Here is a 13,980-nt window from a genome sequence, read left to right as displayed (position 1 = left end):
AAAACCTCCCCAAATCCTATCTATGTGTGCATGTCAAGAAAGAGAATAATACTAATAAAGATACTTAGCACCTAAATTGCACATTTTGGGGAAAGGGGGTTCAAACAAAATTTATGTACTACTATTACAACATCCTTTGCATGCCATTAAAGAAGAGGAATATTTTCAGTGATGTTCTTAAGAAAGTAAAAAATAATGCTAGAAATATCCTACCTAAGTATGGGGAAATTGTTTTAACAAGTAGTGGCAGTGCATGATAGAAATGACTTTACTGGAGGAAGAGACATTCTGTCCTGAAGCACATGCACAGTTGCAGTTGAGTTGTGATGCTGTTTGTCAACATCTCCCTTTGAATGCTACGTTATGATGGAGCATTGTTCCAGACGTTTTGTTATGCAGACAAACTTGGCAATTTTAACTGGAACTGGTTTCCCTGATTCATCCTCTGAAACAAAACTCACTATAGGATAAGATTTTGGGTTGGGATGAAGGAAACTTACATTGTAATGTTATGTAGACACTGTAACTAGCTATAATGGGAAAACAAAATAATTTGAATATGGAATGCCTTTTTCTATAACAACTAGTTTCAACCTTTTAAAAGAAATCTTGTGTACACCTAAAAATCTGAGATGTGTTTATCAGTACTTTCAAAAAAGAAGGAAATTGTGATTTAGACAGAAGGCAGGTAAATATGTATAGCAGAATTTTTCTCCAACTTCTACTAAAATAGTCAAGGAGAACTCCTAAATTGGGATCTGTGTTTCTCATTTTCAGGTTATTAAATCTTCTCTTTTGAACAAAATGGAGCTAATAAGAAAGCATTTACCAAATAAGTCAGTACCCACTGAAGGCAGTGACGATGTGGCAGAGCTTAAAGGAGACCTTGACCTTGCCAAGACTCAGATTGGAATGACGGAATCACTTCTGAAAGCTTTAGCTCCCTCTGATACCTTGGAGATTTTTACAAAATTGGAGGTACTTCAGACATACACAACACACACAGAAGCATCTTTACTTTGTTGGGCAAGGCAGATGACATTCCATCTGAAGATAATATTTCGAACTGCCCTTATAATGACAGAGTTTCAATAGTTGGTGCAGATATCACAGGATTTTGAGTGGGATCAGAAAATTAGGAGCTCCTTTGTTCTCTTCCATGTGGATTTCCCATAGATCCACCCCTGCTGCCTTTCACAATAGTTAAAAATTATGTCAGCACCAATCTCAACCATGATTAACATGAACCAGTATTCGGAGACTGAGTTTGTACATAACATTCAACCACAATGGGTGGGCTCACCTAAGTAAAAAAACCAAAACAACAATATATACATAGGCTTAGCACAATCCAGTTATACTTGGACCGGATTCATGTATAATGCTAAGCCATAATGTGGTTTTAGAACAGTGTTATGTCGTAGTCTGGTCATTGTAACTTGCTCAGCAAGCTTTGGTTTGAAATAATCCTTGCTTAGCATTATATGTGAACACAACTTTAATCTGGGATTTGTAACTAGCTTCAAAAACAATTAAAAACAAAATAATTACTTTTACTTCTGTCAGCATTGCCAGATAATTACATTTGACATTGGTAATGGTATATTAATATTATTACTAGTAATTAGGACTGTGCAGTGTTTCAAATTCCGTAGGGAAATGAGTGATGCAGAGCATGTGGGAATGAGCACATCGTACCTGTTGGCATCTCCTTATATCAAATGCTTCTGCTGCTGCATGAGTATGATATTGATTATCATACTTTGGAAATGTAATGAGAAGACCTAACTCTCTTAAGTGTCTATTTTGCTGGCAAAAATGGAAGAAAAGAGATGAGTGACCAGCAGGAAAGTGGATGGGCTTGATAACAGCAGCTAATGGGCACGAAAAGATGCAAGTTCTTTAAGAAAGTGCTAACGGATGTGATGACCCCTGCATGTTCCAAATCACTCCCCCCCCCCCGAATCTGATTTGCTGCATGCTACTTGTACACTGTTGTCTATCTAGGACCAAGCTCTTCAAAATTATTTCCATATAGATTTTCGTCAACATGTAAATGGTATTTCTTTCTTATTTAGGAAATACATCAGAAGATTCTTCATCAAAAACAACACATGAAGTTACTTCAGAAAGAGACAGGCTATTTGAACCCTGATGTAATTGAATTAAAGAAGCAGCTGATAAGTATCACTGACTTATTTAATTCAAAAAAACAAATATTTCAGGATCACTTTACAACTCTTTTGAACAGTAAGTGAAATGTTATTTTTTCATTTCCCTTGTCAATTTCAAGCAGTCCCTGTTTTCTTTGAAAGCAAATTTTTAACTGGGAAAAATATAGTCTGAATTGACATTTGCTTTGATTTACCCAAAAGTGTTTTGAAATTCCGAGTCACAGAAAGGAATAGAATACAATACTTAAACTGTTTAACTGCATTCATGTACTAACCACTTCAGGTTTTTTTACACTTAAAATATAGTTACTATGGTAAATGTACAGGTAGGTAAAGGTTTCCCTTGACGTAAAGTCCAGTCGTGTCCGACTCTAGGGGGCGGTGCTCATCTCCGTTTCTAAGCCTTGGAGCCGGCGTTGTCCCTAAGGACCCGTCCGTGGTCATGTGGCCGGCATGACTCGCGGAACGCCGTTACCTTCTCGCCGAAGCGGTACCAATTAATCTACTCACATTTGCATGTTTTCGAACTGCTTGGTGTGCAGGAGCTGGGACGAGCAATGGGAGCTCACCCCGCCGCGCGGTTTCAAACCGCCGACCTTCCGATCGGCAGCTCAGCGGTTTAACCCGCAGCGCCACCGCGTCCCTTACAATGTACAGGTAGTCCTTGCTTAATGACCACAGTTGGAACTGGAATTTTGGTTGCGAAGCAAATCAGTCATTAAGTGAATCCAACCTGATTTTACAACCTTTTTTGCAGTGGTCATTAAGCAAACCATGTGGTCATTAAGCAAATCACATGGTTCCCATTGATTTTGCTTGCTGGAAGCTGGCTGGGAAGGTCAAAAATGGCAATCACATGACTGCAGGATGCTGCGATGGTCATAAAGGAAAACTGGTTGCCAAGTGCCCAAAGCATGATCACATGACCGCAGGGATGCTGTGGTGGTCGTAAGTGCAAGGATTGGCCAGAAGTTGGTTTTTTAGCACCATCATAATTCCAAACTGTCACTAACTGAATGGTTGTTAAGCAAGGACTACCTGTATAGTAATATAGTTTTTACATTTAACTTTAAACATGTGATTGCATAAAGGAAAAACTGCCTCCTTCTTCAATTTGCTTTAGATGGCTATAACTGTGATTCTTTTTCAATAGGTTTTTAATGCTGTGTAAAGTTTATATTGCTTTTTCACTATAACATAGCTGTCAAATTCCATTGTATCCCATGCTTTATTCCTTCTTTGTTGCTTTGACTTATAATGGAGGAGGAGAAGGAGGAGGAGGAGGATTTTGGTCTGTATAACTTGGGCACTGGATAAATAGGGCAAATTATAATTAATTTATAAATAAACAAGTATATATTCACTCTTAAGATTCTTGCAACAAAACATGTAGTACGTTCTTGTTTAATCATGCCTTTTTCTAGGGTATACCATTTTGTCCCCCATGCCTTTCAAAGAAATCAATCAGCATTCTCTGGCTACTGATTCCTAAATATATTCTGCAAATCTTGGGTTTTCTCTGAAACCAGCCTATTGTATGTAGCTGGTGCTGTCAGACTACATTACAACTGTACTCAGAGAATTGATTGATTGATTGATTGATTGATTATAAGCCATCAAGTCAGTGTTGACCACTTAGACAGACTTTTTCCAGGATGAACTGGTCTCAAGCTGGTCCTTCAGATCTTCCGATAGTGTGCCCATTAGCTGCTGTTATCAAGCCCATCCACTTTCCTGCTGGTCACTCATCTCTTTTCTTCCATTTTTGCCAGCAAAATAGACACTTAAGAGAGTTAGGTCTTCTCATTACATTTCCAAAGTATGATAATTTTAGCTTGGATGTTTGTGCCTCAAGTGGAAGCACTGAAATCAGTTGTTTTTTGACCTAATTATTTGTTTTCTTGGCTAACCATTGAATTCTCAGAAATCTTCTCCAACACCAGAGTTCAAAAAGTGTCAATAATATTTCTATTCTGCTTCATCAAAATCCAAATCAGAGAATTAAGTTCATGAAATTAATAACTGGGTTCATATACAGTATCATGCTGAGTCATGATAATTTTCACCAATTCTTTTTTCAACAAGCTACAATTGACTGGCCTTGGGAGAAGAGCAATGACAAATCTCGATAAAATAGTTAAGAGCAGAGACATCACACTGACAACAAAGGCCCACATAGTTAAAGCAATGGTGTTCCTAGTAGTAACATATGGCTGCGAGAGCTGGACCATAAGGAAGGCTGAGCGAAGGAAGATAGATGCTTTGGAACTGTGGTGTTGGAGGAAAATTCTGAGAGTGCCTTGGACTGCAAGAAGATCAAACCAGTCCATCCTCCAGGAAATAAAGCCAGACTGCTCACTTGAGGGAATGATATTAAAGGCAAAACTGAAATACTTTGGCCACATAATGAGAAGACAGGACACCCTGGAGAAGATGCTGATGCTAGGGAGAGTGGAAGGCAAAAGGAAGAGGGGCCGACCAAGGGCAAGATGGATGGATGATATTCTAGAGGTGACGGACTCGTCCCTGGGGGAGCTGGGGGTGTTGACGACCGACAGGAAGCTCTGGCGTGGGCTGGTCCATGAAGTCACGAAGAGTCGGAAGCGACTAAACAAATAAACAACAACAACAATTGACTGGAGTCACATAGTATCATTCATTCATTTTAACCACTCAGTCGTGTTGGACTCTTGGCGACTTTATGGATGAGAGCTCTCCATGCAGCCCTATCAAGCATGGCTTCTTTTAATTGCTAGATGTTCATCTTGGTATCTGTTTTGATGGTATCGAGCCAGCGGATTCTTGGCCTGCCCCTTCTTCTTGTTCCGCTAACAATTCCTAGCATCACCGACTTCTCTAGTGAGCTTGCATGTATGACATGGCTGAAGTAAGTCAGCTGTAGTCTTACAGTTTTGGCTTCTAATGATGTGTCTGGTTTTATATGGTCCAGCACTTCTCTGTGGTTACTCTAGCATACCAAATAATAAATCATGGTTGCAAACCACAGTTACTAAGACAAAATCATGTAAACCAAGCTGGATTAGAATAATATGTGAATCCAGACAATAAATGTCTATTTATTTATTTATTTATTTGTTCGTTTGTTTGATTTCTATAGCCGCCCATCTCAGCAAGTGACTCTGGGCGGCTTACAACAATAAAACTATAAAACAATTAAAACAATTACAATTAAAACAGTTAAAATATAAAATAAATACAAAATAAATATACATGGCTGCCAAGTGAGCAATGCATGGATGTTAATACAGCCAAGAGATGGGACCATCCACACACTTGAGGCCCCAGGCCCGGGCACAAAGCCGGGTCTTCGCGGCCTTACGAAAGGCCAACAGGGTCGGGGACATCCTAATTTCTGGAGGGAGGATGTTCCAGAGGGCAGGTGCTACGGAAGAGAAGGCATGCCTTCTAGTTCCCGCCAACCGACACTCCCTAGCTGACGGGACACATAGCATACCCAACCTACTAGATCGAATTAGACGGGTAGAAACAACTGGGAGAAGGTGGTCCCTTAGGTAACCCGGTCCCAAGCCATGAAGGGCTTTAAAGGTGACAGCCAGCACCTTGAATTGCACCTGGAAGCACACCGGCAACCAATGCAGCTCATGTAACAATGGTGTTACACCTGTTGAGTACCTGACACCATTTACTATCCGTGCAGCTGCATTCTGCACCAGTTGAAGCTTCTGAATGCTCTTCTATTTGGAGTTCAGTCTAAGATTTGTCATCTCAGGCATGGTCCATTTATCTCAGATTTCTGTTTCTTGACAAATAAAATACTTGAAGTAGGTTCAGAAGCCAGAAACTGAGATAAGTCATCTCTATTTACATAACCAAGCAGCAAGTATTTAAATGATCAATAGTCAGTGGTCTGCCAAGCAAGAAATGTGCAGGTGATGCTAAAGTAACCTGGAAAGACAATGAGGAGAGTAGATAGCTTCAGTCAGTATTGGGCTGTCCCAACTCAGAGAAGGCAACTGAGTGATAATGGTTGGGGATATGTGCTCTTTGTTTGGTTTTGGACTTGGCACACTGTGTGAACTCCCAGCTGATATGACTTATACATCTTGGCTTACGGTTATTTGTGAACCAGTCGTTTGGTTTGTTCAGCAAAGCATAGATAAAAGAAACCATCATTTATCAACTCTTGTTTCTGACGCAGTGAATAACTACACTTCTCCTTCTCCTCTTTGGTAATCTGAGGCTGAACTCAAAAAGCATCCTTCTGTCTCTGCCCTCCCCTTGCTGAAAACAAACAAATGTAAAAGGCAAGGGTGCAATAAGGCTTTCCCTCCTCCATGGCAATGGAGTAGGCAGTATTACCTGTCTCAATCGAAGAGAATATCTGTAGGTCAGGATTGAACTGTGGAGTCCTTGGTGCTCTCTGAGCCTGGTTGTTTTCTCGCAGACATTTCATTGCCCGACCAGGCAACATCTTCAGTGCTAGAAGATGTCGCCTAGTTGGGCAATGAAACATCTGCAAGAAAACAACCAGGCTCAGAGAGCACCAAGGACTCCACAGTATTACCTGTCTACTAGGGATGCTGGAACATGGAGTCCTATTTGCTGAAGGCTTCCATTCCAGGGAAGGTGTTAGAAAAGTACTCTGGTCTCTAAGGCGGGAGGTAAATAGCATAGTCTCTAATGCAGGATAGTGAGACTTAGTCACACCTCCAGTAAAAAAGTGATGCTCTGCCAGGAACTGGAAAATCCCGCAGTTGCCACCATCATTACTGCTGCCAGTGTCTTTCTTTTTTTTCTGGCTTGAGGGTAAATTTCTTCATCTTTGGACAAATAAAAAAGGAAGCAGAAATGTGGAAATTTTGAGGAGCATCCCTATCCTGTAGCAAGCTGTAGTTCCCTCCTTCTCGTTTGATACTTGCATTTGTAAAGGCTCTTCATCCAATGCCCAAGAGGAGCCCAGCAATGACAGAGCTAATTGCTTTGATTCAAATAATGAAGCACTGTGGCTCTTCGTCCTAGTAATTGTATTTTTTCATATTTTAAATTGCATCTTCCTACAGAGCAGTGCAAGCGTTTTGATGATTGGTTCAGCAATGCCCAGATCTCTCTGGAAGAGTGTTTTGACTCTTCAGAAACCAAAGAGGCAGTGGAAGAGAAAATTCATCAATTAATGGTAAGGCATGTGACTGTAAAGTGATGTTGACTGCTTTCCTTCAGGATTCTTCAGCTTTTAAATAAATAAGGAGCCCTGTTCTTGTCAGGCTAAAACTGAGGACACATTTTAGTTTTACACATTCCATAATGTGTGTTCTTTTAGAATATGAAAGAACAGAATTAGTTAAGAAGGTTAAAGTTGCAGTGCTATACAAACTTAGTGTTGAGTAAATGAGATTGGTTCATAGCATTTCCTCCTTAGTAAACATGCCTAGGAGAACAGTGTAAGGCTTGTCTACCAGATCTGGGCTGCAAAATCTGAGTAACCATGAGTGGCAAAAAAGATATCTAGAAAATTTAAATTCTTTGCTTCCGTCTCAAGGAATCCAGATTTTTGCAGCCCACATGTGGTGACCCTGGTAAGGCTCTAGTTCTATAAACATTTATTGGAACTTACCTCTGTAATAAGATTACACAACTGACTTTTCAATAGATTGAAACTTAATTTTATTTTTGATGCAGTCTTAGATGGCAAATGCCTTCTTAGAAAGTATTACTTCATCTGGGAGAAAAAACCAGGCCGGGGGTGGGGGGGCGTGATCAGTGTGCATTATTCATTTTTCTAATTTCATTTTTCCTCTTATTATATTTTTAACCTGTCATTCTGCCAAAGTTTTCAGACAAATACACATGGTCTTTATTATCTTTACAACTATCTTGAGAGTAACTGTGACTGGGAGATAATGATTACTATATGGGTCAGCTAATATGCTTTATGGAAAAGTAGGATTTTAAAACTGTGTCTTCCTGGCCAAAATCATATATTTTAATTGCTGCATTTCATTGACTCATTTTATGTAGATTTAATTAATTGGCTTAGTAATCAATCAGTTATGTTGGCTTTTTAGAAAGCCTTAAAAACCTGGCTCTTCCCTCAGGTTTTAGGATCAGGATGATAGTTGAGCCTGGTTTGTTTTTGCCTTGTTCTATTTCAGGAGTTGATTATTTTTACCTGTTGACTTTTATTGTATTTTCTATTGTTTTATATTTGATTAAGACGGGTGCCATATACATTTACATAACAAACCAATCAATCAACTACAACTTTATTGATTAATGGATCAGTGATTCTATCAAGAATAACCTATGTAAGTTACTGTCTTGACCATGCTCCAGATTTTGAAGGAAACAAAATTAGGGAAGAACTCATGGAAAAGCTTAGGATATTTCTCTTCAGGTTAGATAGCTGTTTCATCTTTTTTATCTATGAATAATGGAATGAATTAACACATCAGTTAAAAAGGCACAGAGAAGTGCATCTTCTCTGTAGCAGTGAATGCCTTCCTGAATGAGGTTCCCCCCCCCCCGCCAAGATCCGAATGGCCCCCACTCTGCTGTTGTTTAGAAGAGCTATGAAGACCTGACTCTTCACCCAGGCCTTCAGTGAGGGAGAATGAAACCCCTCACTTCATTGCACTTGCAATCTTTTATCGTTATCTTTTATTGGTTTTATTGTAATTTCTTCGATTTTGCGAACCACCCAGGGTTGTTGAGAGTTGGGCAGCATACAAGTTTAATAAATTACTACTACTATTGTTGTAAAATCTCTCAGTCTAGATGAACACAACCTAGATTTTAGCACATCTAAGATGGGAAAATCCACTGGGGATCGTAGTTCTGCCCCCCCCCCCCCCCCGTCTTCAATGAAAGAAGGAAATACTCATTTCACTCTTGACATGCATCAAGATCAGAGTAGTAAGACATGTAACAGAGCAAAAAGTCTCTTCCGTGAGGGATTCTTTTTTTAGTAGAAGCACAGAATACTCCAGTTATTTCCAATATATGTGTATCGAGGGCAGTGTTATCTATTGGAAGGGAGCAAGATCAGAATAGTGAATCATGCAGAGCCACCTGGAAACATCTTCTGTAGATGGCTGCTTTGAGACAGAAACCTTTGACTGATTGATTGATTGATTGATTTCTCACTACTACCCAATAATGGTTTCTCTTAGCATAGTGCTGGTCCTCAATGAATGTAAGAACTTAGTTCTGTTGAAAAGTCATGTATCAAAGTTGAGTGAAAAATTTCTGTAGGTGCTGATCATTTGGTTGTAATCTATTCATAAATTGTCACTTATTATGACAATCAGTGATAGATAGGTAGATAAATAGACAGATAAACAGATAAGCCAAACCATAAAACATATATCAAACAGCTGCATCAGCCAACAGATATTGCTGATCTTGGATACATCTCTTTTTGTGTTCTTTTTTTTCCAGGGTTTCCTAAATTTTGAAGGCAAAGGCAGTGATATTGATGAGGTGAAGACTGTTCTGAACCAGGTGAAGAACTATTTGCCCAAAGTAAATGTCAATCAGTTGAGTAGCTGGGTGAGGGACCAAGAAGTGGAATTGCAAAGAGTAATTTCCAAATGTCAGGCACGAGAAATTGAGCTTCACATCTTCCTTCAGCAATTTGCTAGGTAAGAAGCCAAAATGAACTGAGCTTGGCTCACCTATATTGTGATCCAGAGTGATTCAATGGACTTTAAGATCCAGTCCCCTGAAATGAGTTTTGAGATTGATGTATGCCTCCTAGTGTCTTTTCTGTTGCTGCCACTCTCCTTTGGAAGAGTCCTACCTGAACAAAGGTCAGTACATTCCTGTTAACATTTAAGAAAGTTACACCTCCTTGTTCTGGAAAGCCTTTGGGGATTGATGGCATGGTGGGTCCCCACCTGCATTGTGGTGCATTGTGGTAGGGAATTGTTTTCATGTTTTTCCTAAGCATGTTAATGGATGGGGAGTTTTACTGTTGTTTCTGGGTTTTGGATTTTGTTATATTTTTTGTTATTCTTTCTATTTTGTTTTTGTGTTATTTGTAAGCTGCTTAGAGACTTTCCAGAACATATCAACCTACAAATTACAGTAAGAAATGATTAAATAAGTATTAATAGGTAAGCTTGTTGAACTAGAATCAGGATTGATTTATAGCATTAAGAGTTACTGTCCATGATTTTTGCAGCTTTAACAGTATTTTCTTATAACTATTTTTTCTATTTCTTTGAAGGCTTGAGAAGGACTTTAAGAGTCTGGAGAAGTGGCTAAGAATCCAAGAAGAGAAACTGCAAGAGGTTCAAATAGAGAAGACAGGACTTGAGCATTTTTATCAAATTCTACTCAAACAGAGGTATTTTATCTTAGCTATAGTAGCTCACTTAGCTCTGCTCTGCTCTTGAGAGCTAGTTTCAGTGGAAGACACATGCTTTCTACTGAAAATGTTCCTGTCTAAAAATGTATCTCCAGATTTTTGGTATTCACAACTGAAAACAGATTTACATATAGTTCCCCACATAGGTAAGAAAGTAAATGTGAAGATTTTGAGTTTTAGCTGTCAATCTCTGTCTATTTAAAAGATGACTGTTGGATGCTGTGGTGAAACAGAGGAATGCAAAGAATGTGGTTTTAAATGTTGGCAAATTTAAATCAGATTCAACTGACCAAGGCAGATTCAACTGTCTTGGTCAGTTGAATCTGCCTTATATGGAGGCTGATAATTGACTCAATTTGCCTAGTTTTGATAACATTTAATGAATGTTGCCATGGGTAAAGCATGGGGGATAATGAAGATAATTAAACATTATGTAATTGTTGTTATCCTTTTACAGGGAGTGGTTTGATTCTTTTGATTGGCGGGCAAATTATTTGAAAAACTCAGAATTTTTGAATGATGAAACAGTTCTAGAGTCTGCCCAGCTTGTTAGCAGATACAAGAGGTTGCTTAGTCATGTACATAAAAGCCTTGGAGTTTCTCAGTTGTATTGTGCAGAAAGAAAGCATTTTGAAGAGCTTGTCAGGAGCATGCTTTGCTGGCTAGAAAGTCTGAAAAAATCTGTCCTGGAGATGAGTGCTGAAGAATCTGAGATACCACCAGAAGAAAGGTTGTTCAAAATGCAGGTACCAAAACTTACTTAAACCTCTACATTTTATTAATATAACAACCATCCAAGAATTCTTTGTTTAGTCCTGTGTCATTTCCGAAACATTTTTCAAAATTGCTTGACATTTTTTTTGAATTTCAGTCTTCACCGTTCCATGCTCTCTTTGCAACCATTATTTATTTATTTGTTAAATTTATAGACTGCCCTAATCCTTATGACTTGGGGTGGCTTATAGGATAGTTACAGTACAGTACAACTGTACAAAACAATAAAACACGAAATATAAGCCACAAAGAAAGTCTGGAGAAAGCAGCAATCAGTTAAACAACCGAAATATCACAGAAGAGATCAACCACACATTCTAACCAAGGCCTGGGGTAAAGCCAAGTTTTAAAGGCCTGCTTAAAAAGGGCTACTTGGGGTGGGGGCATATGAATTTCAGGTGGCCTGCACTATGACAGAGAAGCCTATTTCCTGGGTCCCACCAGCTGATATTATTTAATTGATGGTTAGGCAAAAACTACAGGATAAGTGGGCCCTCAAATAACCAAACTCTATGCCTTTATAGGTGATAACTAGTACAGGTAGTTCTTGACTTATGACCACAATTAGGACTGGAACTTCTGTCACTAAGTGATGTGGTCATTAAGTGAGTCATGCCTGATTTTACTACCGTTTTTTGCCATGGTGGTTAAGTGAATCACCATGGTCATTAAGCAAATCATATGGTCATTAAGCGAATCTGGCTTCCCCCATTGACTTTGCTTGTCGGAAGCCCCTGGAAAGGTCGCAAATGGTGATCACATGGCCCTGGGATGCTGCAACCATCATAAATACATGCCAGTTGTGAAGTGCCCAAATTTTGATCATGTGACTGCAGGGATGCTGCAAAGGACGTAAGTGTGAGGACTGATCATAAGTCACTTTTTTCAGCACCATCGTAACTTCAAATGGTCAAACAAACGGTCGTAAGTCAAGGATTTACAAGTACCTGGAATTGCACCCTGAAGCCTATTGGCAACCAGTGCAGCCCACAAAGTAGCGGTGTTATGTGGGCATGTAGGCATAACTGGTGCACTAGATAATTTCATACAAAAGCTTCCTTGGCCATAGTTGCCAGCTTGAGAAAGAGAAAGAGAAAGAGAAAGAAAGCTCTTTCTTGAGAAAGAGTTTGAGTCCAAGAATACCCTTAATTTGCATGCCAGTCCTGAAGGGGAAGTACAACCACATTCAGGACTAAAGATGGAACCACTCCAAGCTTAGAGGGTCAGAACAGCCACAGCCACTCAGTCTTGTCAGGGTTGAGCCAGAGCCTGTTCTTCCTCATCGAAGGCCAAACGATCTCCAGATACTGGCACAGGATCTTGACAGCATCACCTGGCTAGCCCGGAGCCGAAATGTATAACTGGGTATTATCAGCATAGTGATGATACTGAATCCCAAATCAATGGATAACCAGCTTCATGTGGATGTTATACACGTTATACAGTATCTTTGTTTCATCCTCATTCTTGCAGCAATCATTCTCTTACATGCATGTTTTTTCTTTTTCTTTCATCTGTATCATCATTCTGCCAAGCATCCTTTTCAATACTTTCCACTAGTGGGTGTAACACACCCTGCAATATAATTCTTTTTATTCTGTTCTGAGCAAGTTCCATATTTTATTTTGTGATGCCCAGTTTCCATTAATCTACTCTCTTATAACACTCATACCTTGTCTTCATGCTTTCCTTCTATTTTCTTTAATGTTCTTTGTTTATTAATAATCTAAGTTCATAAGGCCACTCAGCTCACAGCGACTCTCCGTGGGAAAAAGATTCAAAACAAAACCCAGTGTATTAATCATTTAAAAATTGTCCGTAGCCAGAGGCAACAGAGATAGCACAAACATAATAAGCACAATCTAGTTCAAGTAGGTGTGTACCCCAACCTAATCCAGAACCAGGGGAAAGGCTAGGTCTTCAAGGCTCATTTAAAGGATAGCAGGGTCAGGGCTGTTCACCCCTCCAGGATGATACTATTCTAGAGGGCAGGGACCATCACAGAGAAGGCATGCTTTCTAAGTCCCATCAGATGGCATGGCTTAATAGAAGAGACCAAGAGCATACCCCCTCTGTCAGATCTTATGGGTTAGCATTTTTCTTCAATATCCATCTTTTCCCCCCAAGATCTTGTCTTGGCACTGGCAATTAGTGGTCTTTCCCACATTCAGAACCTCTTATTCTCTCAGTTTTTCATCATAAACAGTCAATGTTTCAGAACCCTTAAATTTTAGTAGCACAAATTAGATGAGTGCCATAGCGATATGGGATTTTAGGGTTTCAGTATTATATTAAGGCATTTTTTAGGTTTAGTTTTTTTTTTTTTTGAACTAGTAGACCAACTTTTGAGGATCTTTACATTATGCTTACAAGGCATTTAACAGTGAATTAATATGAAGTAGCATAACAACTTATAAATTGGATGTAACTATTTTAGTTCCTGTTTTCCTTTATGTGTCTTCTCTTTATCATCTCACTGTTAGCATATGCTTTGTACTTTATGTATTGTAATTTTATAGAACCTCTTTCTGTATTTTTTTTATTTGGGATTTTTCATTTTAGCTGTAAAACTGTATATTGCACTGGTCAGTGACTTCAGTTAAGGCTATTGATTCATTCACATTTTGTCTAGGGTGCCATAAGTATAACCAAAGTTCACTTTTATCCCAACATGCTATTCTGTGC

The 13,980-nt window shown here is 39.2% G+C and overlaps 1 protein-coding gene across 1 annotated transcript in view; it reads left to right on the top strand.

Annotated features, from left to right (window-relative positions):
• SYNE2 (spectrin repeat containing nuclear envelope protein 2) overlaps positions 1–13,980 on the top strand; it is a 263,282-nt gene that overhangs the window by 84,860 nt on the left and 164,442 nt on the right. The window contains exons 35-40 of the mRNA XM_063289046.1: positions 778–978; positions 2,079–2,250; positions 7,217–7,329; positions 9,591–9,793; positions 10,381–10,500; positions 10,979–11,267. Of these exons, the coding sequence (XP_063145116.1) occupies positions 778–978; positions 2,079–2,250; positions 7,217–7,329; positions 9,591–9,793; positions 10,381–10,500; positions 10,979–11,267 (1,098 nt within the window). The remainder of the gene's footprint in view (positions 1–777; positions 979–2,078; positions 2,251–7,216; positions 7,330–9,590; positions 9,794–10,380; positions 10,501–10,978; positions 11,268–13,980) is intronic.

This window comes from Candoia aspera, chromosome 1 (genome assembly GCF_035149785.1).
Source record: "Candoia aspera isolate rCanAsp1 chromosome 1, rCanAsp1.hap2, whole genome shotgun sequence".
NCBI classification, from domain to species: Eukaryota; Metazoa; Chordata; class Lepidosauria; order Squamata; family Boidae; genus Candoia; species Candoia aspera.
This window is presented reverse-complemented; position numbering and strand designations above follow the sequence as displayed.